The sequence below is a fragment of the Actinia tenebrosa genome, unplaced genomic scaffold (genome assembly GCF_029948245.1).
Source record: "Actinia tenebrosa isolate PJP-AT-01 unplaced genomic scaffold, QUT_ActTen_1.0 PGA_scaffold13__45_contigs__length_12533684, whole genome shotgun sequence".
NCBI lineage: Eukaryota > Metazoa > Cnidaria > Anthozoa > Actiniaria > Actiniidae > Actinia > Actinia tenebrosa.
This window is the reverse complement of record NW_028292573.1, coordinates 1,759,849-1,781,835: the sequence shown is the minus strand read 5'-3', so window position 1 is coordinate 1,781,835 and position 21,987 is coordinate 1,759,849. Positions and strand designations below refer to the sequence as shown.

At 46.3% G+C, this 21,987-nt stretch overlaps 1 protein-coding gene across 1 annotated transcript; it reads left to right on the top strand.

Moving 5' to 3' along the window:
* The first annotated feature begins 2,437 nt into the window (after positions 1–2,437).
* On the top strand, positions 2,438–4,282 carry LOC148911588 (uncharacterized). The gene has a single exon (XM_089029163.1). The coding sequence runs from the start codon at positions 2,438–2,440 to the stop codon at positions 4,280–4,282; it is 1,845 nt and encodes a 614-aa protein (XP_088885289.1).
* Positions 4,283–21,987: the final 17,705 nt, after the last annotated feature.

Sequence of the window (21,987 nt, the reverse complement as noted above, 5' to 3'; positions counted from 1 at the left end):
AAATCTCTCCCCGAATGTAATCGTTGCCGAGGCTGTGAATGCTTGTGCTTAGGTTACCTGGGTATATTGCGCCCCAAAACCCCTCTCAATATTCCGCTTGCTCCTTGACATGTCTCAGATAATTCACGCCTCATTTACTATTCTGCTTTATTCATCGTCTTTGCTTTTTTATTATATTTCTCTGTGGGATTCTTAAAGCTCTTATCTATTGGAGTTCTTAATATTTTGAAGTTTATTTGCTTCGTATAGATTGTTCGAAGTTTTCACTAGTCGCAGGTAATTTGCATGTCTGGTATCCGCCGTTGGTGCCAGTTTATCGTTTCCGTGCTGTATGGTGTTGTAGTTATGTTTTTTCATATTTTCCTATAAACTTTATGAACTGATCTGGTTATTTCAGTTAAGATGTAGTATGTCTGTCTGTGGGCTAAATATATTGCCTTGGCTAGTGAAGCTTCAAATAGTGCCTGTGAGGCTTGAAATTGTTTACCCGTGACATTTGTAGATCGCCATGTGGTTTCGAATGCTGCCCGTGAGGCGTGAAATATTGTCTGTGAGACTCGAACATTGACAGTGTGGCTGGAAATATTGGCATGTTGGGCTTTAATGTCTGGGTGGCAAGAGGGAATATGGTTAGCAAAAAAATATGGCTTAGTTTAAAACGTAACGAAATGCCTATGGTTGTAATAATAGATGAATGCTGGGGTTAATAATGTGGTTCTTTCAAACAATCGTCGCATTGTTTAAACATGTACATGCTTGGTTCATGTTTGAACATTAGGTTGACACACCGCTTAGCGTTCGGTATTAATTTTCATTTGAAGGTTGAGCTGGGACTTGATCAAGTGTTGAGAGAATAAAAGTGTTGGAAGATTCACAGAAGGCAACAGTGGGCTCCTTATTAGAGGAAATTCGACATTTTGTGAAATCGCCCGTCCTTCACGAAGACAAGGCACTGGACCTCCTCCTCGACTTGAAACTAGTGGCCAGAGAGACAAAGCATACCAGGAAGGGTTTCTTTGAGGCTTGCCTTCAAACCATGAGGGAGAAGGCGACCGTGCCCCTGGACCAATTCAAAAAATATCTAGATGTACTCTTGGGGAGATAAAGATCAAGAGAAGGTTATGGAGATGATTGCAAAGGTGGACAAAGCGTCAAAGGCCTCGAACCCTGGGACGTCCCGCCCGGGCCCTTATGTTAGAAATACTCCAGGACGGTCTGGCCGTGCGAATGTCCAGTGTTATTGGTGCAATAGGTATGGTCATTACCAGGGGGCTTGCCCAGAGCGACGCAACCAGGCCAGGAGGGCACCAAGGGCCAATGCATCAAGAGAGAATAGATAGACAGATCAGGGAATTGTATAAGCAAATGTGTGGTGACTAACTGAGTCTAGAACTTGAAATAAATGAGATGATTGGTTTATTTTGTATTGTGGGGGATTGACTCTAGACCATAGACTAGCTGATTGATATGATTTGGTTTGCATGATTAAAACGTTAACAATTAATTTGTTTTAATTTGGGATTATTCTTAAACAGATTTAAGATTGAATCAATTTATAGTTCATATTGTTTATTGTGTGATTTTGGGGTTTCTCTTGGCTTTTTTGAAAGCTTAACTCGTCCAAGACGTGTAGGAATTGTAGTGGAGATACTACTTAACAGGCCGACATCTTATAAATACTCCGGATGCAATCAATAATAAAGGGAATCCGAATGTGTGATATGCGAAAGGAAAAAAAAAAAAAAATTTATTATGACGTGCATGTCGGGCATACGTCTTGTCTTTAGAGAGGTGGATACTTACTGTTTTAGGTCTTCCATATCGGGGGAACAACTCCTGCTGGTTGTCTACTACGGCCAACCACCAGACGACCTGTACAGGCGTGTTGAAGTTGCTCTCTCCTGATCGGGAACCCGTCGGTATCCTATCGCGTCAATAAATATCTTGTCTTATTTCGATGTGTTCTTGGCTTTATCCACTTGTCTGTGTTTGAATCCTGGTTTGAACCGGTTTTTCCCCAGACAACGGGACATAAGAGGAAGTTCGAGCCTTCAGTTGATGTTGACAAGTGGTGGGAATTCCGTAGAATGGCAAAAGCAATCGAGCCAAGACAATTCCAAGTGAATCGATCGTGGGTGGATATCGACGGCGTTCCCGGTCAGGAGGGGCGAGAAAAGACTCCAGTTTACTGGAGAGAAGTAATTTCAACGGGTGTGGTCCCGGATCTGTATACTCTCAAACTTAGGGACCCCAAAAATTTCTCAGTCGTGGGTGTTCATCAAAATGTTCAAGCTTGGGCGGAACTGCTCCAAGAACATCCACAAAAGGAGCGAATTGAGGAGTGGATAAAAACAAGGTGGACATCCTCAAATTTTCTCAGCCATTTTCGGGATCCTTCAAAGGGTCGAGGTACAAGACAGAATTACCCCCGCGCAAGATGTTTGCGAATCACCCATCCTGTAAAGAGTTTTCAGAGTTCATCTCCTCTGAGATACTTGGGCGTCTCACATCTGGTGCATTTAGAGTATGGGGAGAGGTGGGTTCGGATGACCCACCGCACCTGGTGATGCCATTGATAGTTGAGCCATCGAAACCTCGGCTTTGTCTGGACGCGAGGTTCCTGAACCTCTGGATGAAAGATGCTCCCTTCTCATTAGATCGTCTAGCGGATGTTCCCCGGTATGTTTACAAGTCATCGTTTATTACAAAGTGTGACGACAAGTCCGGCTATGACCACGTGATGGTCACAGATAACTCCCAAACGTATTTAGGCTTCTCATTTGGGGGCTTATGGTTTGTATGCACAACGCTACCCTTTGGATGGAAAATCTCCCCCTACATATATCACACCATCGGTCTGGCAGCAACAGGGTTTTTGAGATCGCAAGGGGTCCCTTGCTCGTTGTACATAGATGATCGGTTGAATGGTGAGCTCATTACTGCGACCGGTCGGTGGGCTAAGTTGCCACAAGAGCGTGAGAAAGTTTTTCGTTACGAAGCAGCAGAGGCTGCCCTCTATGTGGTGCTGTCCGTGCTGATAGCATTGGGCTATACAATTGGTATAAAGAAGTCTGTTCTCGTTTCTACAACTTCATTAGAATACCTGGGCCTTATTGTCGACTCTGAGAAGCAGTCATTCCTGATACCACAACGCAAGAAGGAGTCTTTTGCCGCGTTAAGGGAACTCATTCTCACTGGTAAACAGCCCATACCACTAAAAACGCTTCAGCGTTTCCAAGGCAAATGCATTTCCTTGTCATTGGCAGTTCCAGCAGCAAAGCTGTTTATCAGAGAGATCAGTAAAGCTCGGCCCGAGCGTGCGGGGAAGGATGCAGTCATCTTGAACGAGATTCAGAGAGAGGAAGTGTCTTATTGGCGCTTTCTTGACAACTGGGATGAATTCATTCCTTGGAGGGACGAAAAACACCATACCTTCTCTCTGTCCACGGATGCCTCCGGATATGGCTGGGGTTGTGTCATTCACCGTGGGTGCGGAGACATCTCTTTTGGAGATTATTGGGACGTCAATGACAAGACGCTCAACATTTCTGCCAAGGAGATGAAGGCACTGGTGTACGCTATAAGAGCTTTCCCCGATGACATTTGTAATTCTAGGGTGGACGCTCTTGTTGATAGTCAGGTTATGATTGGAGCGTGGAAGTCTCAAGGGGGTAAAACCTCTCTCGAATTAGTCAGAGTCACGAAGCAGCTGTTTTGGGAAGTTTCTTCACGAAATATTCATCTCAACTTGCAGTTTATCCAGTCTTGTTCTAACAAAGCGGATGCTCCCTCCCGAAGGTTGTCGCGGAGCGACACAAAGTTGTCCCTAGAGTCGTTTGCGCAAGTGGATGATGCGTTTGGGGGTAAGACGGGCCACTCCGTTGATCTAATGGCATTAGATTCTAATGTAGTGAGAGGCAAGAACAACATTCCTCTACCCCATTTTTCACCAGCCCCAAGCCCTATGTCGACGGGTGTAAACCTATTTGCCCAAGACCTGCATGCTGCACCAAACATGATGAATCCGTATGTCTTTCCTCCTTTTAACCTGATAGTCCCTGTACTTCGATTGTTGACTAACTTTAAGAGGCCTTTTTCTATAATCGTCCCAGCGCTCACTCCTCACCCGTATTGGTGGCCGGAGCTAATGGCGCGCTGTTCAGGGAGATTGTGTCTAGGAGAAAAGGGAGATAGTCATGTCCTGCTAGCTCCGTCTAAGTCTGGTTACAGCCCCATACCATGTCCAGCTACAATGTGGGTGTTGCGGATAACGCGCTTCTGATTGTCGTATTTCATTGACGTGCTTAGAAATTGCCAAGGGTGCCCAAGTTGTTTACTCCTGCAGTGGCGTGTCCACGGTGTAACTACTCTAATGATGAAAGCTTCAGGTTTTGCCAACAGTGTGGTTATCAGAGGCCATCCCTAAACACCTCGGTGCGACGGCTCGGGGAAAAATTAACGATTGATGAAGAGCTGATAGTGGCACGACGTCAGGAACTTAAGAACCAGCGGGACTCGTCAAGATATACCAAGCAAAAATCAGCGTTGGAGTGCGAATTTAGCCAGTTTTTGGGTAGCCGGGCATCGCAAAAGACTTTGGCTTCTGCTATACCTGATGATGTGATAGAGTTCCTCATATGGAAAGATCGTGCTGGAAGGACAAAAGTACATAAGTCAGAGTGTCCGGCTTTAGTCTGTCGTGGTGTGACCTGTTCTTGCCCAACGCGTCTTGCCTATGGAACGATTGATTCGTTGATAGGAAAACTCCGTGCAATATTTTCTGAGAATGGTAGGGGTTCGGAGTGGCACTCCCTCCTTGGGGTAGGAAACCCCGCTGCTTGTCGCTCGGTTAAGGCCTATTTAGCCGATGTGAGGGAGGAACAACTCAAAGCCAGGGTCACGCGACGTCAGGCAGAGCCTATCCTAGTAAATGACTTGGCAGTAATTTCAGAATACATAGAACATGTACTTAATAATAGTTCTACTCTGTCGGCAATTCAATTATTTATGTATGCTAGAGATCAAGCTTTATTTAAGTCGCTATTTTTTGCGGGTGATAGGGCAGCGGATCTACTTCAGTTAAAGGTTTCGGATGTGCTCCGTTTTCCGGATAACTCAGGCTTCCTTCTAAACCATGTTTGGACTAAATCATTGAGATCAGGTGATTCAAATGTGTTTGCTTTTAAAAGAGGATCGAACAAGTTTCTTTGCCCGGTACGAGGTTTAGAGGTCTACTTTGACATTTCCAGCCTCTTACGGGTAAATCTAGCTCCGGGTTTCCTTTTTCGGTCGATAACTAAGGAGAATATGGTCAGTCCATATTGTTTGGAGCCTTCCGCGGCCCAAGCGCGCCTTACGTTTTACACCTCACTGTTGACTGGCCGGCTCTCGGGGAAACAGCTCACCTTGCATAGTTTTCGCAGTGGTGCAGCGGTTTCTTTGGCCTTAGAGGGTATAAGCCTTCATGAAATCATGGACCACGTCGGGTGGAAGAGTAGCAAGACCGCTTTGCATTACATAAAATTAAAACAGGTGATCAATCCAGCGGGAGCGGCAGCACGACTAGCGAATTTGCCTATTGATACCGGCGAAACGTATAGACGCGCAAATTCATTAGAAGGCTTCTCTCAGGCTTTTGAGGGTCCTAAAAGGCAATGAATGCTTTGGTTCGGTGGTGATTAGTGAGGCTAAGATTTTGCTTTAACGTAGTGTTGGGGGAGTAGAGTGTTTTCGCATGGGTTGGACAATGACCGTACCGTGTCCAGAACCATAAGTTCTGTAATTAAACACTTCAAATTTTGGCGGTTACCTAGTACCCAGTACCCTAATTGTATATAGAGTAACTGTTACTGTTAATTAATCCTTTGCCACTCATACAAAACCACTCTAAAGATATATCAGGTGTTGGGAAATGATATGTGAGTAAGGATTGGGAAAGAGTGATGTTATGAATTCTACAAAGTTTGCCTAATAATAAACTGTTGGAGGATATTCCGGGTACAGAATGAGTACAGTTCATTGCCTGAGTCATTGGTACGGAAAGGATGTTGGCATGGGGAAGGCCAGAGCTATCCCCAAGCAGCAGTAAGGGGGACTCGCGATCACCATTCGGAATCGCCCGGGAATTACCCGTGTTTACGCACTAGCGTCCCCCGCGGGAATTACCCGTGTTCTGTTATATGTTGCGCGAATGTTAGGAATATTTGTCTTATATATGCATGAATGTAAAAAGTTCACCAATGACTTCTGTATAATTTGCCTAAGATCCAAAGTTAACATACCTAAGCCCAAGGGTTTCTGGTGTTGTGGTAAGAAAATGCAAATAGAAGATGACACGTCAGCACAGTGTTACGAGTGTGGTAAGAATATTCGTAATGCCGTACCAAATGCTACCAGAGAGCAGTATTACGCCAATGGAGGTCGTAAGAAAACGCCATATAAGAGAATAAAATACTTCAGGGACTGGATGAGTCATATCCAAGGTTTACATCCGGTATATTTAAGCGACGAAGTAAAGAAGAAAATCATAGACCATTTAGAAGAGCCAACCCCACAAAGCCTACGGAAAGCGTTGAAAAAATTAAAGCTAGGGAAATATTACAAAGCTATTCCCTATCTTTTGTCTGAAATTACCGGTAAGTCTATTCCTGAGGTTTCTGATATGACAAAAGCCGAGTGGATGTTTTGTCGGCTGAATAAGGATATTCCTTATTATCCTGACGTAATTTACGAAATATTTTACAAAATAGACCCCAACCACCCCCTGTTAGGATGGATTCCGAGAAAATAAAAATGCAAAACTGGCGTTTATTTTGCCAGAAACCCCACTGGGGAATGCATCGCGCAGAACACCAAGCTATCCCCAGTGGGGTTTTTTGCATTTTGGGCTTACGGGGCTTATTTCATCCCGCGCCAGAGGCCCTCTAGTACATACACATATATCTTTCTTACGACCCACCAGAGGGTGAACTCCGGACAGCGTCCCGAGACACCCCCTGACTTTTCCAACTTTTCCTCGCGAAACCCCCCATCGCGGGGTTGAATCGCACTTTCTACCCCTCCCCCCACGGTTGCTGTGAGTGGGGGAGGCTTTTTTTTTCACTCACAGCAACCGGTCCAAATGCATCTACAGCGAGGCTCGAACTCGGGACTTTAGGCCCCCCCAGCCCCAAAGTCCACGATCACAAGCGAACGCCAGACACATCTGGACGCTTATGTATGTGAAAATTATTATATTTAATTTGCATATGAACCAGACAGCCGGCGTTCGATATGTAAATAGAATCCCGTCACGCTCTTTTCGAAGCAGATGTTTACTGAGCAAGCTTTCTTTGAAGCTCTTCTTTTGCCTCCTGGTAGATCTTTTTGCGAGATTCCTCGGAAAGATCTTTTACGACTGTTTTTTTATTCCTTATGTCCGACTTTAATTTCTCGTATTTGTCTTCTTCGGCCAGAATAAGCGAGAATTCTACGTCGTCTATCTTTCTGTCACGCAAAGCCTTTGAGACAAGATCGGTAATAGTATTTACTTTAGCCCTAGATAGAGCTATTGTCGTGTCATGCTTGGATATTTTCGTGGATAGCTTTTTCATAATACCCGTAGCAACAGCCGAAATAATACCACAAGCTGCCCCAACGCCGGCCAAAGGAACTCCAACGATTATTCCCGGCCCAGTAAGCGAAGTAGCAACGCCAGAGCCCGTTAACACAACAGATATGGATCCTGAAGTTATCGCAATCTTATGTAGCGTACTCCGGGCTCTAACGTACTTTTTTCTAACTTTTTCATAGTGTTTTGCCTGCCCTTCCAAGTAAGCCAGGATTAAGTTCGCTTTATTCAGGCGAAAGTTTTCGGCGTTTAGTTCGTTAGGTGTAGTATAGGGAACATCTGGGTACAACTGAGGTGCCGATGGTATAACATCCATTATATATACTAATGTACGACGCTTTTGGGAATAACGTAGAGGAGCAGCCACATCACGACAACCGGGATTACTGGAACTGGAGGGCCTTTAGGAAGATGTTTCCTCATGCAGACCCTAGTAAGTTCGAAAGGAGACCCGATGGGATTTACTATAACGGCTCTAGGATGTACAGCAACGAGGATTTGAAACCTACGCTGGTCGATCAGATAGACAATCAACTGAAGAATTCTGGTTATATCGAACATAAGCCCGTGCAAGGTTGGTCAAAGGAATTATTGCTTGGTACCGGTACTTATCCGATACCCGCGGTTTCATTTGATGAACATCCAAGTTTGGATTTGACATTGAACATGCGGATCTCTAACAACCATTCCTTTCCGTTAAAGGTGCGAGATATCTTCAAAAACGTGCCCATTAATCATACCACCGCTAAGGAATCTCATGAATGGTTAAGTGGTCCTAACATGCGTTATTGGCCGCAGCAACTAAACTTTGCGGTTTGGTGTGCCACTAGCGGCTGCGGTGTAAGTGCAAACTTGATGAAGAATTCAATATTCATGTTTCACTTCCACTTCACGGTTAGAAGAATACTACATGAAATGGGTGTTATTGCGCTGCCGGGAGATGCTGCGTTTTATCCTAGAGATAACAAATACGACGTTCCAGCCTATGACAGGCTTTGTAAGGAGTTTGGAGTTGTGGGAAAAGACTTTAGATGCACTACCGGTGCTAACAATGGCTTGGGGCATATTTGGGCTTATTGGGGGATTGGTGGACATGTGCTAAGCGATAAAGAAGTTCATGCGTTGAATCTACGATGGAACACTGGGTATCACAAAGAAACTCACGACAGTAGCACCTTCTTTGAACCAAATGCTAAGACCACTAAGGAAGTTAGAGACGGACCTCTGTTCAAAGACGAGGGTGGTAAGTATGCAGGGGCCAATCCACTGATTATTAAGATTACCAACGACGAGCAAACGAAGCAATATCTTAATTTCATACCCCCAGAAGGTAAAGGACTAACCAAAGCCGGCCTTGCCCGTTTGAACCGCAGCATAGAAGCTTACGTGTATTCTATCCTTGGAGCCCAAGTAAATACCCGATCAAATATAATTGGAAATACCGGCGCCGCAGAAGAGACGCGAGCCGAAGCCTTGGTCTTATTCGAAAGTTCGATCTTGGAGGGCGACATTAGCAAGGGCGTACAGCGTTACCAACTAGCCATACAAAATTCTAAGGCGAGGTTGGACTATGCAGTAGCCCCGGGTTGTTGGTTAATGCCTAGTAATTTATCTATAAATACTGGCTCTGTAGTAGGATACAACAATAAACTGCAGCGAGCTACTACGGACATGAAGTTTGGGGTGAACGACGTGAACTCTGACACTATTAGAAGGCACTTTGTTGAACAGCCTAAAAAAGTGCACCATACGCAACCACCTAAGAAAGTGCAGCTAACAAAAGAAGTATACCGAGCGCCTAAAAAAGAAGAGGAATATGACCATAACTTACTAAAAGCCGGCTTAACAGTCGCAAGCATTGGTCTGAGCTATTATATATGGCGATGAACAACCCCTACGTAGCTGGAGTAGATTGTGTCTATACGACTTACACAGGCGAGAAAAAATACACCCAGGCATCTTGGGTTGATGTCACGGGTATGTCCGTGAATTTGAACTACTCGGGAAAGAAGTTAATCCTTTGTAGTATTTGCATGGGCGCGAGTAGTCACGCCAACGTCGGCTTTAGGTTCCTGGATTAGAATGGCGTACTGCAGCCTATGCGCGCGAAGACAAACAACAGGGAGCCTGTGCATTTCTCCGTAGAGCCGAACACCGACAGCGCTGAGAATTTATCGGTTTGGACTTTTCATATGGTCGCCGATTGCCATGGGAAGGTAAAGCTGCAAATGCGCGTAGATGACACCGGGAGCGTTTGCATAAATAGCATAGAAAATCAGAGAGATGAAAAATATAACCACGCAACCATTTGCACTCTTACGGTAATGAGTCTCTAGAAGCAAATTTATTTGCTGGTATATATGAACCCACATACTAAGGAGGATTCATTCCTTTATTTTCTGGAGGAAGATAGATACTTGCGTAATGCTAATTGGGTTGACACGGAATTGTGGGTGAAGGTTGGTGGGTTGGGATTGATTATGTGCACAATTTGTATTAGCGTAAGGGAGGAATATGGTATTGGATTTAGAGTAGTAGATGAGAATAACGATCCATTGTTACCATACAGAACACTGAAAAATACTAGACGGTCAGCTCATTTTTCATATGAACCGCCAAATAGTCTAGACGATATAGTACCAATAACCTTTCACATGGTAGCTAATTGTCAATACGCAAAGCTTCAGATCAATACTGACGCAACATCTAACGTTAATGTCGAAGTTAAGATAAACGCTGTTATTTCACAATCAGCTGCGCCAAGCGATTCTACTTTTAATCATAAGACCATTTCTACTATGACTGCCATACCGCTAGTTCCGCATTATCAAGGCGGTGCGAATACTATCTTTACTTATCCCCAGTCGAGAACAACCCGTGCACCCGACGACGATTATAAGCCGCCAGTAATACACAAGGATAAGATCAACCCCGCATCTTCTTCAAAAGGACCACTCCAATAGCGACGACCAAGATCCAAATGTTATTCCCCACAAACTTTAGCAGTTCTCCGCCGGCCCTAAGTGCCAAGGAAACAACCGAACCCAGCAGCCCAGGAAGACCGGCTGCCATCTTTTTTCCCAAGTCCGTTAGTCCCTTACCTAACTTGCTTACGCCCGCGCCCGTAGCCTTAAGCGCGGATAGGATAACTCCTACTGCGGTGCTAATAGCAACCGCAAATGCCAGCGGAATACCATACTTCACCAGAGCTCTTTTTACCTTTTCCTTGGTGGTAAGCCCCAGCTCCTTTTCCAGCTTTTCCTTTTGAGCTCGTAATTCCGCAAGGCGTATTTCAAGTGTTTCTACTTCCTTTTGGGCTGCCTCCCTTTCTTCCTCGGTACGAGTTTGGTCCTCGATTACTTCTTGCTGCCGCTCTATTTGCCCCTCCAGGTCCTCAATGGCCTGATCTCTTTGCCGGATTTGTTCCTCCTTGGTGTTAATTTCAGCCATTAACCGTCGCCGTTCCACTAAAGAGCCGGCTATGGTGGTTTGTAGGTTATCGGTATCGTCTTTAATTAGATCCAACTCTTGCAGGGCGAGGTTAAGAGCCCTTTGAGTTTGATTTCTTTCGCGTCGAATTTGGGTTCTTTGGTCTACCAGCTCCCTTATTTCTTGATTTTTAAATTCGACTTCCCTCCTATGCGCGTCGGCAAGCCGCTGGTTTTGCTTCATGTATTCCTCCTCCCTTTCTTCCAACGTTTCCCGCAGTGCTTCCACTGAGGCGCCAGAGCTTTGGGCTTCTCCTAAGTCCTCCCGTGCTTTGTCTAATTCGCGCAGGGCCTGATCCACCTGATTTCCTATTTCTTTTATTCTTTCATCTTGATGGGCGGACTTCTTTTCAGCATCGGCAAGTAGCTGACCTTGCTTTGCATATTCTACATCTTTTTCTCTTAACTCCCTTTGCAGATCCGCGGCACGTTTTTCCGCGTTGGTCCTTTCGGTTAAGTTGTGCAGCCTTTCTAACAGGCTTCTAGTAGCACGCTGAAAGCCTCTTAATCTCAAGACGTCACCCCTAACGTTGCCCTCCTCATCAAAGAGGTTTTGCGGTTTTGTCCAGCGGTCTTTGTCGGGAAATCTTAAGTCTTGGACGCTTATGAGGACTTTGTTTCCCTTTTCCGTGAGCTTTACGTCGTCAGCATCAAAGTTGTCGTAGCGCAGCTCTAGCTCCTGCTTTGCCCACTCTACGGTTTCCCGCGCGGCTGCTTCCGGCTCGCCCATGTTTTGAAGCTCTATGTGCTCACGCGGAAACGTGTACTCGCGTGCTTTGGGATGTCTTAGGGCCTTTGCAATCCTATCCCTTAGGGAATCGTCGACTTGTTGGGTGGGAAGCAGCGGTTCTTCATCACCGTCGTTAATGTCAGCCTGACCTTCCTCAGTGGTGGGATCGAAGTCGGGGTCTGTTCCTTCTACTTCCATTATATATGATAAGCTCAAAGTTAAATCCCAACGTATTACCTAAGCAGGTTGGCGGACTGAAAGCAGAACGCACCTTTCACCGGGTCACCTTTACCCACAGCAGCGCTAAGCCAGGGGAAACCCTGTACGTAGGCGTGCCCCGCCTAACGGATAACCTAGTCTTAGTTCCTGGCACCTTGGCTTTGAGGTTTGACCTAGCGGTGCAGTCAAGCCCCACAGATGAAAGGATTATCGTTAACAACGTGGGTCGCAACATCGTTTCTAAGATGCGCGTAAAGTTCGCCGGGGAATCCTTGCTGGACTTAAATAGGTACGATCTGTATACCACCTATAAGGATCTATGGTTAACGGCATTTGACCGCGCGCAAAGGATAGAACAAGGAATTGGTAGTGTCATTCTACGTAAGGTCCGCACACCTACGAAAACGCAACCTACTGACGGCAGCGGAGAAACCGCAGTGGCAGACGCAAAGCGAATAAAGACCGCCTATGGTAGCAAGTATGTCATACCACTGGACTTTGAAGTAATCACGAATCACGGTGTGTATTACCCAAGACAGTTATCCGAGCTACAGTTTGAAGTAACTTTAGCAGATGCTAATAACATCATTGGTGGGCTAAGCACTGCACTTACCACAACAACCCCATACTCTATTACCAACTTAGAGCTACAGTACGAAACGGTGTACAGCGAAGAGCTGGCCCGTAGCGCTGGCATGGAGTACAGCTCTGGCAAGGCATTCCTTTACGACCACGTAGTAATGTATAAGACGTTTAGCTTCTTGGATAAGACGGATGAGGTTATCAACCAAAGCATTAACCTCCCCCGAAGAAGTCTCACGGGGCTAATGCTGGTGTTTGCCAAACCCTACGAGGCTGGTAAGCGCGACTCCGAAGCCTTTCATAACCCCAACATTACTAACGTCGGCGTGAATATCAACGGAGTCCCAAACAAGGTCTACTCCCAGGGGATAAAGCCCGCAGACGTGTACAGGGAGGCAATGCGCAAGTTTGGCGACCAAATTAGCCCCGAGGAATTCTTTAATGATAAATATGCGCTGTGGATTGACATGCGCACCATTAACGACGAAGACCTACATGGCCAGGGTTTACGTCTAGTAAATACGCAGGATGGCATAACATTGGAGATCAAACGCACCAAGAACGCCAGTGCGGGCGACGGTGATAGGATAAACTGCTACGTCTTCGTCGTGTCTGACGCGCAACTGAGCGTAGAAATGAATCAGCTAAAGAGCGTTGCATATTAATGTTAAAATATTTCTTAAATATACAATGCTTCGCGTATTTGAAAACAACGACACCAAACTGCAATGCATAGTGCAAGGCGAAACTTTGTACTTCAAAGCAAAGGAGGTGGCTTTGGCGTTGGGCTATGAGCGCCCTAGAGATGCAATTAGAGCACACGTATCTGAGAAATACCAGAAAAAATGGGTTGATCTACAAGGGGCTGCGAATCACCGCTCCTTTACTACGCAACCAAATGCCGTGTTTATATCCGAACCTGGTTTGTACGAACTGATATTTAGCTCCAAACTACCCAAAGCTGTGGAGTTTCGTGATTGGGTCTTTGAGGAAGTCCTACCCGCGCTAAGGAAAACGGGTAAATATGCAATAGAAAGGCGGTTTGGCGGCCCAAACAAGTTAGTATTCAAGATCGAAAATGAAGCCGACCTACACGCGAAGGTCGTCGACTACACACGTAGGTTTTACCCCGATTTCATCATAGCGCCGGGTCTTGGCGAACTTCAAGATTCAGACAGCAAGCGAATAACCTGCTGGCGAAAAGGCTACCAAGCCGGTCAACCCGACCTTTTAATCCTAAATGCGCATAAGAAATACCGCGGGTTGTGTATTGAGTTGAAAACCCCAAAAGGAAACGGCGTCTTATCCGCGAAGCAATCTAAGAAAATCTCACAGCTTGACGTAAATGGTTACCTAACGATGGTTAGCAACGATTACGACATTATCTGCCGTGCCCTGATGGATTACGCGGATGGCATTCGTATTCCCTGTAAGGGCTGCGTAAAGCGGTTTAAGTCCTACGCCACTTTGAAAACGCACCTAAAGATATTCCATAGGTATAATGAAGCTCAGCTTGACTCACTGGCGTGATCTTGTCCACGGTAAAGCATACGAAATAAAACATTACGTCGTCTTCGAAGACATCGACCGTTTACGGTTAGTCCTCAAAGACTTAGAAGGCAAGGAATATTCCCTTTGGGCGCCGGATTGCGTGCGGTACGTAATTCAGGGCGAGGAATTCACCCACTTACGCAGCTATGGTAAGGTAAATGGCCGATGGAAGTTTGACATTGAAAGAAGAGTCACTCCATCTCCTCTTTGTAGTTAAGCGCCCGCTGCGCTTTAGGATCCGCGGAGCACCAATGCCCCACAAAGGATCCTTCGGAGATTACCCTGTTGCAATGAAGGCAGGTGTATTTTTTACGCGGTTTTGGGGGCGTAATGCAGTCGGCAGGTAGTTCGCAAGTAATACAGTCCATATATGGAAAGGGTAATTAGAATGCCTCCCAGAAAGGCGGCTGCGTAGGCTAGCATATACCTTTAAAAAGGGTCCTTATATTTATTAATGTTTCTTCTTTTCTTATTGAGTTCTGCATACCTTCTCCAAAAAGGGTCCTTATATTTATTAATGTTTCTTCTTTTATTCTTAATAAACAATCAAAGAATATTAATAAATATAAGAGTGTGTTTTGAGACTCTTTGCGCAAACCCTACTTTACTTACGGGCTTTCCTTACCTCCATGTTTTGAGCATGCCAATCATCAAAACGATCCAAGTACTCCTTAAAACCGCGGGGACAATGCTGCGGGCACAGGCACTGCCAGATATGATCATCTCCTTTCCTTAAGCCGCCACACGCGTCACAGGGCGCACTCCAATACTCTGCGTTCTCCCAGCGCGTACCTTCGGCGCGGTCGAACTCCGTAAAGCGTTGGTCTATTTCTTTCTTACGAAGAGTTAACTTCCTTATGGTTTCCGCTGGGCAACATCTCGCAGCGATATCACCATGCTCCTCGCATACGACGTCCAAATCATAATTACCACGACATCTATGTTGATGCCATGCGTCGGTTAAGGGCTCCCCACAGCGCGCACACACATCCTTTAAACACACCCTATTTTCTTGGTGGTATTGCAACATTTTGGGCGTGCTAAATAGCCGATTGCAATCAGCACAGCGTCTTTCCTTAGACTTCAAACACACCCTTCCTTCCACGTGATATCGCAGCGCCTGTTTGCTGCTAAACTGCCGGCTGCAAGTGCCACAGGTGGTGACGTTATCCACCTCTTTAAAACATACCTTCTTTTTTTGGTGATATTGCAAAGCCTGTTTGCTACTGAACTCCCTGTCGCAATCCTTACACTTCATTATATAATAAGAATTTATTAACCCTTATAAGGGATACTTAATAAAGTCCTGCACGCTTTCTTTTGCCCAACCGGCCATCGTCAAAAGCGCACCAAACCGTTCTGCGCGCTTCAGACCGCACATTTCATCGTACAATTCCTGCACGCGCTCTTTTAACCGATCGATCTCTTCCCTTTGCATTTCTATGGTGTCTCTTTTATCTTTTGCGTCGCCGGCAATCCTTCTTACTGCGTCCACTGGGTCCATCGTATATATAATGGATCCGAACCATATTCCCTGCAATGCTCTGATAGTAGGACCCACCGGCTGCGGAAAGACCCAATTTGTAGTGGAGCAGCTATTAGGACCCTTTAGATACCGCTTCGACTACATAGTGTTATTATGCCCCACCTACGTGAATAACCGCACCTGGGAAGGCATAGGAGTGAAAGATGACGACTTCTTTGTGGATATTTTGGACCCTAATGAGTTATCCAGCCATTTGAAGTTTTGGCACAAACAATTCCCCAAGAATACACAGACACTCCTTATATTGGATGACATCGCCTGCGGGGACGACGTAAAAAGACGCACTTCGGAGTTGGTGAAGCTTGCCTTTAGCGGCAGACACGACAATATTAGCGTTTGGTTGCTCTCGCAGCAGCTTACCAGCGTCTCTAAGCCTTTTAGGGAAAACATAGGCTCACTGGTCGTATTTTATACTCCGAGCCGTAGTGATCTGGAAACCATTCTCTCTGACTACGGCGGTGAGATAAGCAAGGAACAGTTACACGAATACATGCGGCATTTAAAGACGCACCAACATTCCAAAATGATCTTCTCTTTGAGGTTTCCGTATTCCATAAAGATCTGCGATCTTTAAAGTCTTTGATTCCTAATGTATATGGACATTGAGCAGCTCTTAGATGAAGTCCCCGCGCAGTTAGACGAAAGTAACCTTAAGGAACAACTCAACATCCTTGTGTCATCTGGGAAGTGCAAAGAAATGATAGGCAAGGAACTTACCCATGAGCAGGTTAATAAGTTGTCGGAAGAGGAAGTCAAGAAATTCCATAAGAGGTACGAGGCTGCCCTTGCAAGTAAGACCACGGACGCCGTAGCAGACTCAGCCATTAAGCTGGCCACCAAGCTTCTCGGACTTGCGCTGCCCATAGACGACGTGGAGCAACTGCGGAAGGATATAAGCGAGGACTATGTCATCGCCCAAGAACTTAAGATAACCTGCGGGTGGTTGTCTTTGAAGTGCGGTAAGTTAATGGCAGTCGCCTCTGCGGCACTTCACGTAGCTCAGCACGTCGACTTGAAGGAACTTGCGGGCACCTTTGGTGCCTCTTGGAAGGACTTCAAGAAGGACAGAGAAGTCGAAAAGGTCTTCCAGGCAGCACTTGCTGAGGTACCTGATCAAGTCGCCTCAAGTACTTCTTAAGTACTTACTTAAGTCATCCTCAAGTACTTAGTCAAGTCGTCCTTAAGTACTTGGTCAGGTTGCGCCCAGGTTATTTCCAAGTCGTCCTTAAGTACTTAGTCAAGTACTTATCAAGTCCTTCAAGTCCTTAGATATAAATGAGTGAACCAGAGTCGAAGGTAGAGCAGCCCCAAGAGGAGCAAAAGATTACCAAGGTTAAATCTCCAGGCAGAGTCGCTGCCGGTAAGAAGCTCGCGGAGATGAACAGGAAGAACAAAGCAAAGAAAGAAGAAAAGGTGGAGGAAAAAGAAGAGGAATCCTTTATTAATCCTGGGTACGTCATCGGCGCGTTAGGAGTCATCATAGCAGCAGGTAGCCTTTACTTACAATGGCGGGCAGCAAAGCCAAAAGTAAAGTTGGAGCCAGAGCATTACACGCCTACGGAGCCCCCTAAGAGAAGTAAGATCCCTGAAATGGAGTAGAATTATCACCCGTGGCGACCTAGAATTCCTTCTCGCTTTGTAATATAATGTCGACCGCGTTGTTGAAAACTGTTGAAGAAGCAGCTATCATTACTTCCATCGTTGCGGGTATTGGTTGGGTAGGTAAGAAAGTGCTCAAAGAAGACTTTACTGAAGACCCAAGCAAGAGCTTCGCTAATTTTGCTAAGATGACCGCTGCCGTAGGCGGGGCTATCATGGTAAAGGATTACCTACGGAAGGAAAAGTACCTGCCAACGGTGTGATTTTCTAATATATAATGGCTAGCGTGGTCGCAGGTGGAGTTATTGCAGCCTTAGCATTCACTGGAGCTAATTATGGCGGTCAATATTTGGATAGGTTAGTTAGAGGTGATCGCAGCGGAGATTTGGCCGCCGAAAGGAAGAGACACGACTTAGCGCTGGAGAAATATCAAAGGGACGTGGCAGCTTGGAATGAAAAAAGACAAGCTTACAGGGATTGGTTGGACAAGAACTACCAAGACAAAATGCAGGCGGATAAGAACTTTGAAAACACAGACTACGCCTTCAAACTTTATGCGCAAGCACACCCCGCGGCATCAACGGGGTTAAGAAAGCCTCAGTTTAAGAATTACTACCAGCCTTCTAAGAAACAAAAAGATAGCGAGCTGGTCTTCGTAGGAGTCGCAGGGCTGGCAGGAGGCGTAGCTTTGGCGTATCTGCTCTGAGCTGCGCTCAGATCACTAGAAGGGGACTTGTCCCCTGTAATATATGATCGTCTTTTTGGAAAGCGATAAAAATAACTTTACCACTTATTTGAATCCCCCCATTAAAGCCCATAAGGTTAGGCTGGGTAGTTGCTCTTTGTACAATTCTTGGTATAATTTAGTCAATGCCTTGATCACTGAGCATAAAGGCGGCGGCAATTATCAAGGCGTATTGCTGCCCGATGGACATTACACACCAATCACCCTTGCTAAGGAATTAGCAAAACACGGTTATACGCTCACCACAGGATTGCCGCACGAAATGACCCTCAAAGCATAATATGCCAAACTATTCAGTAACTTTTGGAAAGCTTGACCCATTGGGATCTTTATTATGTGCCTCGGGCAAGACAATTACCGACACAGCCATACCTGTGAAATGGAAAGTCGCATCCTCTTATGAAGTCTATTGCGACTTGGTTCATAGTTACAACAATGGAGAAAAGTCTTCTCTTATGTCCAAGTTTCTACCCAAAGGTAATCCATTTGACTCAGAAGAATACACTCCCATTTCTTTGAGCTATGATTTGTCCAATTTGGTAGAAAGCATAAACATCACCATCAAAGTGGACGGAAAGACGGTGGATTTCAACGGACGCAAGATCAATCTTGTTTTATCCTTCGCTTGAATCAAGCGAAGCGCGATTCTATTCATATAATGGGCCGCGTAGAGGACAAACTCAAAAGGATTTACTATGGGCCTGAAGGCTATTGGAAAGGAGCGTCGGCCATCAAGAAACTTGCGACCGCGGCCAGGGTATCAGAAGAAACGGCTAAGAATTGGTTAAGAAAACAAACCCTCTGGCAGGTTTATCTTCCCGTGCCCAAGTACATTCCCAGGCCCAGCTTCACCGTAAATACCCCCAATGAAGTTCATCAGGCGGATTTGCTTTTCTTACCGCACGACAAGGTGAGAAGAAAGACCTATAGGTACGCTTTGACCGTAGTCGATATCGCAAGCAGATACAAGGACGCCGAACCCATAACCAGCAAGGATTCTGGGGAAGTCGCAGAAGCCCTAGGTAGGATTTATAAGCGCGTTTTGAAATGGCCTAAGCTGCTGCAAGTGGATGCGGGGACAGAGTTCATGGGCGTGGTTACCAAGACCCTGAAAGACCACAGCACTAAGATTAGGAGAGCCGAAGCTGAGTACCACAGGGGTCAGAGCATCGTTGAAAGATTCAATAAGACCCTGGCCGAGCGTCTCTTTGGATACCAGTATTGGAAAGAGCTGGAAGATCCCTCCAAACGCAACAGGGAATGGACCCAGAGGCTCCCCCAGGTCGTCGCGGCCTTGAACAACGAGGCGGCCAGGGCTACGGGAATAAAACCCAGGGATGCCATAAAAAAGAAACACGTGGAACACAAGTCCTACGTCAGAAGTTCAAGGGCGGTCGGACTGAAGGAAAAAAAGCTCCCCCGCAACATAGTGGTCAGATACCTCTATCAGCCGGGGGAACTCGAAGGTAGGCAGCAAGAGAGCCACGGATCCTAACTGGTCTTTGGAAACGTATGAGATTTCAAAGTCCGTCACCAAGGAAGGGCAACCCGTGTTGTATTACCTAAATGGCCCAAGTCGCGGATTCGTCAAGGAAGAGCTGCTCATAGTTCCCAAAGACTCAGAGTAGCGCAGCACCACGCGCCCGATTGCACTCTAGGCATGTCAGCCTTACGTTGCCTCTGCAATGGCCGCGTTTGTTATTTATGCGATCCACGGAGAACTGCTGATCGTCATTCGGATCAAACCTCCATAGTAGCGGTATGTTACACTTGGCACACCTTGCCCCTTTCTTATAGACGTCGTCCACGCATAGGTCGAATTTGACCCCCGCATAGCGGGGATCCGTACTCTTTTCTTCGTCGTGTCTTTTGTAGCGAAGGAGTTTCTTGGCGATATTCTCCTTAGCTACGTCTTCTGGGGTGCGGTCGTAACGCAATTGCGGCCCCCAGGCTCTTTTTAACTGTTTGGCATACTCCACACGGCTTACGGCGGTGTAGATAAGGTTGCTCCAACACAGCCGCTGGTCTATGATCCATAAGGTTTCTTTTATGGTAAGCCCTTGCGCGCTGTGGACTGTCATGCAATAGCCCAAGCGCCAGTCTGGGTGGGAGGTTATTTTTTCCACCTTTTCTATGGGTACCCAGGCTTTATCATGCGTTACTGCGTTCTGCAGTTGGATGTCGGTACCAGGTACCCAGACGTCTCTTTTTTGCATGCCGGTGTCGTGGGGTTTGTAGCAAATAGGTACGGGATGCGTAGGGAAGCGCTCTCGGTGTATATTTAGCAAATCCTTTTGTATGCGAGACTGTGCCGCGCGCTTACTACTTAGCACCAGATCCTTAGGGTGCCAGGCGTATAGAAAGTCCTCGTATTTCTTCGCTCGTACGCGTTTGCGCAGTGTTTTGCATTGCTCGGCGTCACTGAGGCCCCTCAATTCCGCTTTCAGGTTTCTTATTTGATCCTTACTGCGGTAGTCGGTGTTAATTTCCTCCGCATGGTCTACGAACCCCTTTAGCCATTCGTGGGGCATTTCTCCGGCTATTGGAGGAGGCTGGCAGGGATCTCCTGCGAATATTACTAGACATTTCCCGCGAAGGAACTCTACGAACTCCTGCAGGATTTCCAAAGGCACGGTGCAAATCTCATCCCAAAGTATCACCGGAGGTATGTCATGGATGGCCTCTGGTACCCACTTTTGGCCATTCCAACGAAAGAAGCTGTGGTACGTTTGAGCGTCGTGACCTATTTCGCAGAGTTCTCTTTCCAAACGATGTGTTGGCGTTAGCACCTTTATCTTAGGAAAGAGTTCTAACACGCGCGTAGTTTTACCGCTGCCGCCGGTACCATAGAGGTAAGAGAAGCGTTGGTAGGAAATAGGGTCCGCAACTGAAGGTAGAGGCTCTTTGGTAGGCGTAATGGAACCGCGGGTGTGTTCTCCGTGATATTCTACACGTGCCCTCCAAGACCTTATCTCCTCATCTTTGACGCGCCATTGGCCACTTTCTGCAAGTTCATCGGCAGTGTAGAATTCCTTCATCTTTTCCAACACGTGCGGTTTCACGTATAAGGAATCCGTGGCTACGCGGGGGATATCTTCTTTGTCAAATCTTAACAGCATCGCTAATAGGTTAATGTGCGCATATGCGAGCATGCTGGCACGCAGATGGTAATACTGCGGTCGATGGTCCTGGTAATAACACAGCGCATTCCGTTCGTGTAGTTTATCGTCGACAAGGTAGTCCCATTTCTCTACAGACACCATCGTTCCTTTGTCATGCGCACGTTTTATGAGGAAGCTTAACTCGCCGGCGTCCGTTATTAGGCGTCGCTGCATATGTTTTTCACCCTCCTTAGCGCCCTGCGTGAATTTACCTATGACCACACGCGCTGTGGGGTTATGCTCCGGTAACCATTGCGTGAAGGCGCTGTGACAAAGTATGGCTTCATGCGCTGTGTATTTTAAAAGTTTGCGCTCTTCAAAGAACTTCAATAGGGGTATGGGTATCCATTCTTTCTCCTGCAGGTGCTTTCCGTACCACGCATAGATTATGGGGTGCAGGCCCGCTGCTAATTTCCAGGTGGTCAACCGTACAAACCCCGTTGCTGGGGCGTCGTAGTGACCATCCAACGCAACACGAAAGAACTGTGAATCTGGATGTCCGTAACGGTCGTAATATTCCTTACAATCTCCTAGGCCTTTGAAGCTTGCGGGGTAACAATGTTTCATATCCAGCGACACGTATTCGTCTTCATCGTACTCCATGTTCCACAGACCACCGTGACCATGTTCTACACAAGCTTTAGCTATATCTTTGAACTCCTCCGGTGTGGATTTCCACCCGTTTCTTTTCTTTGCGGCTAAGAAGTCCAAACTGCGACTGCTAAGCACTTCGTCAGAGACGTCTTCTCCTAAAGTC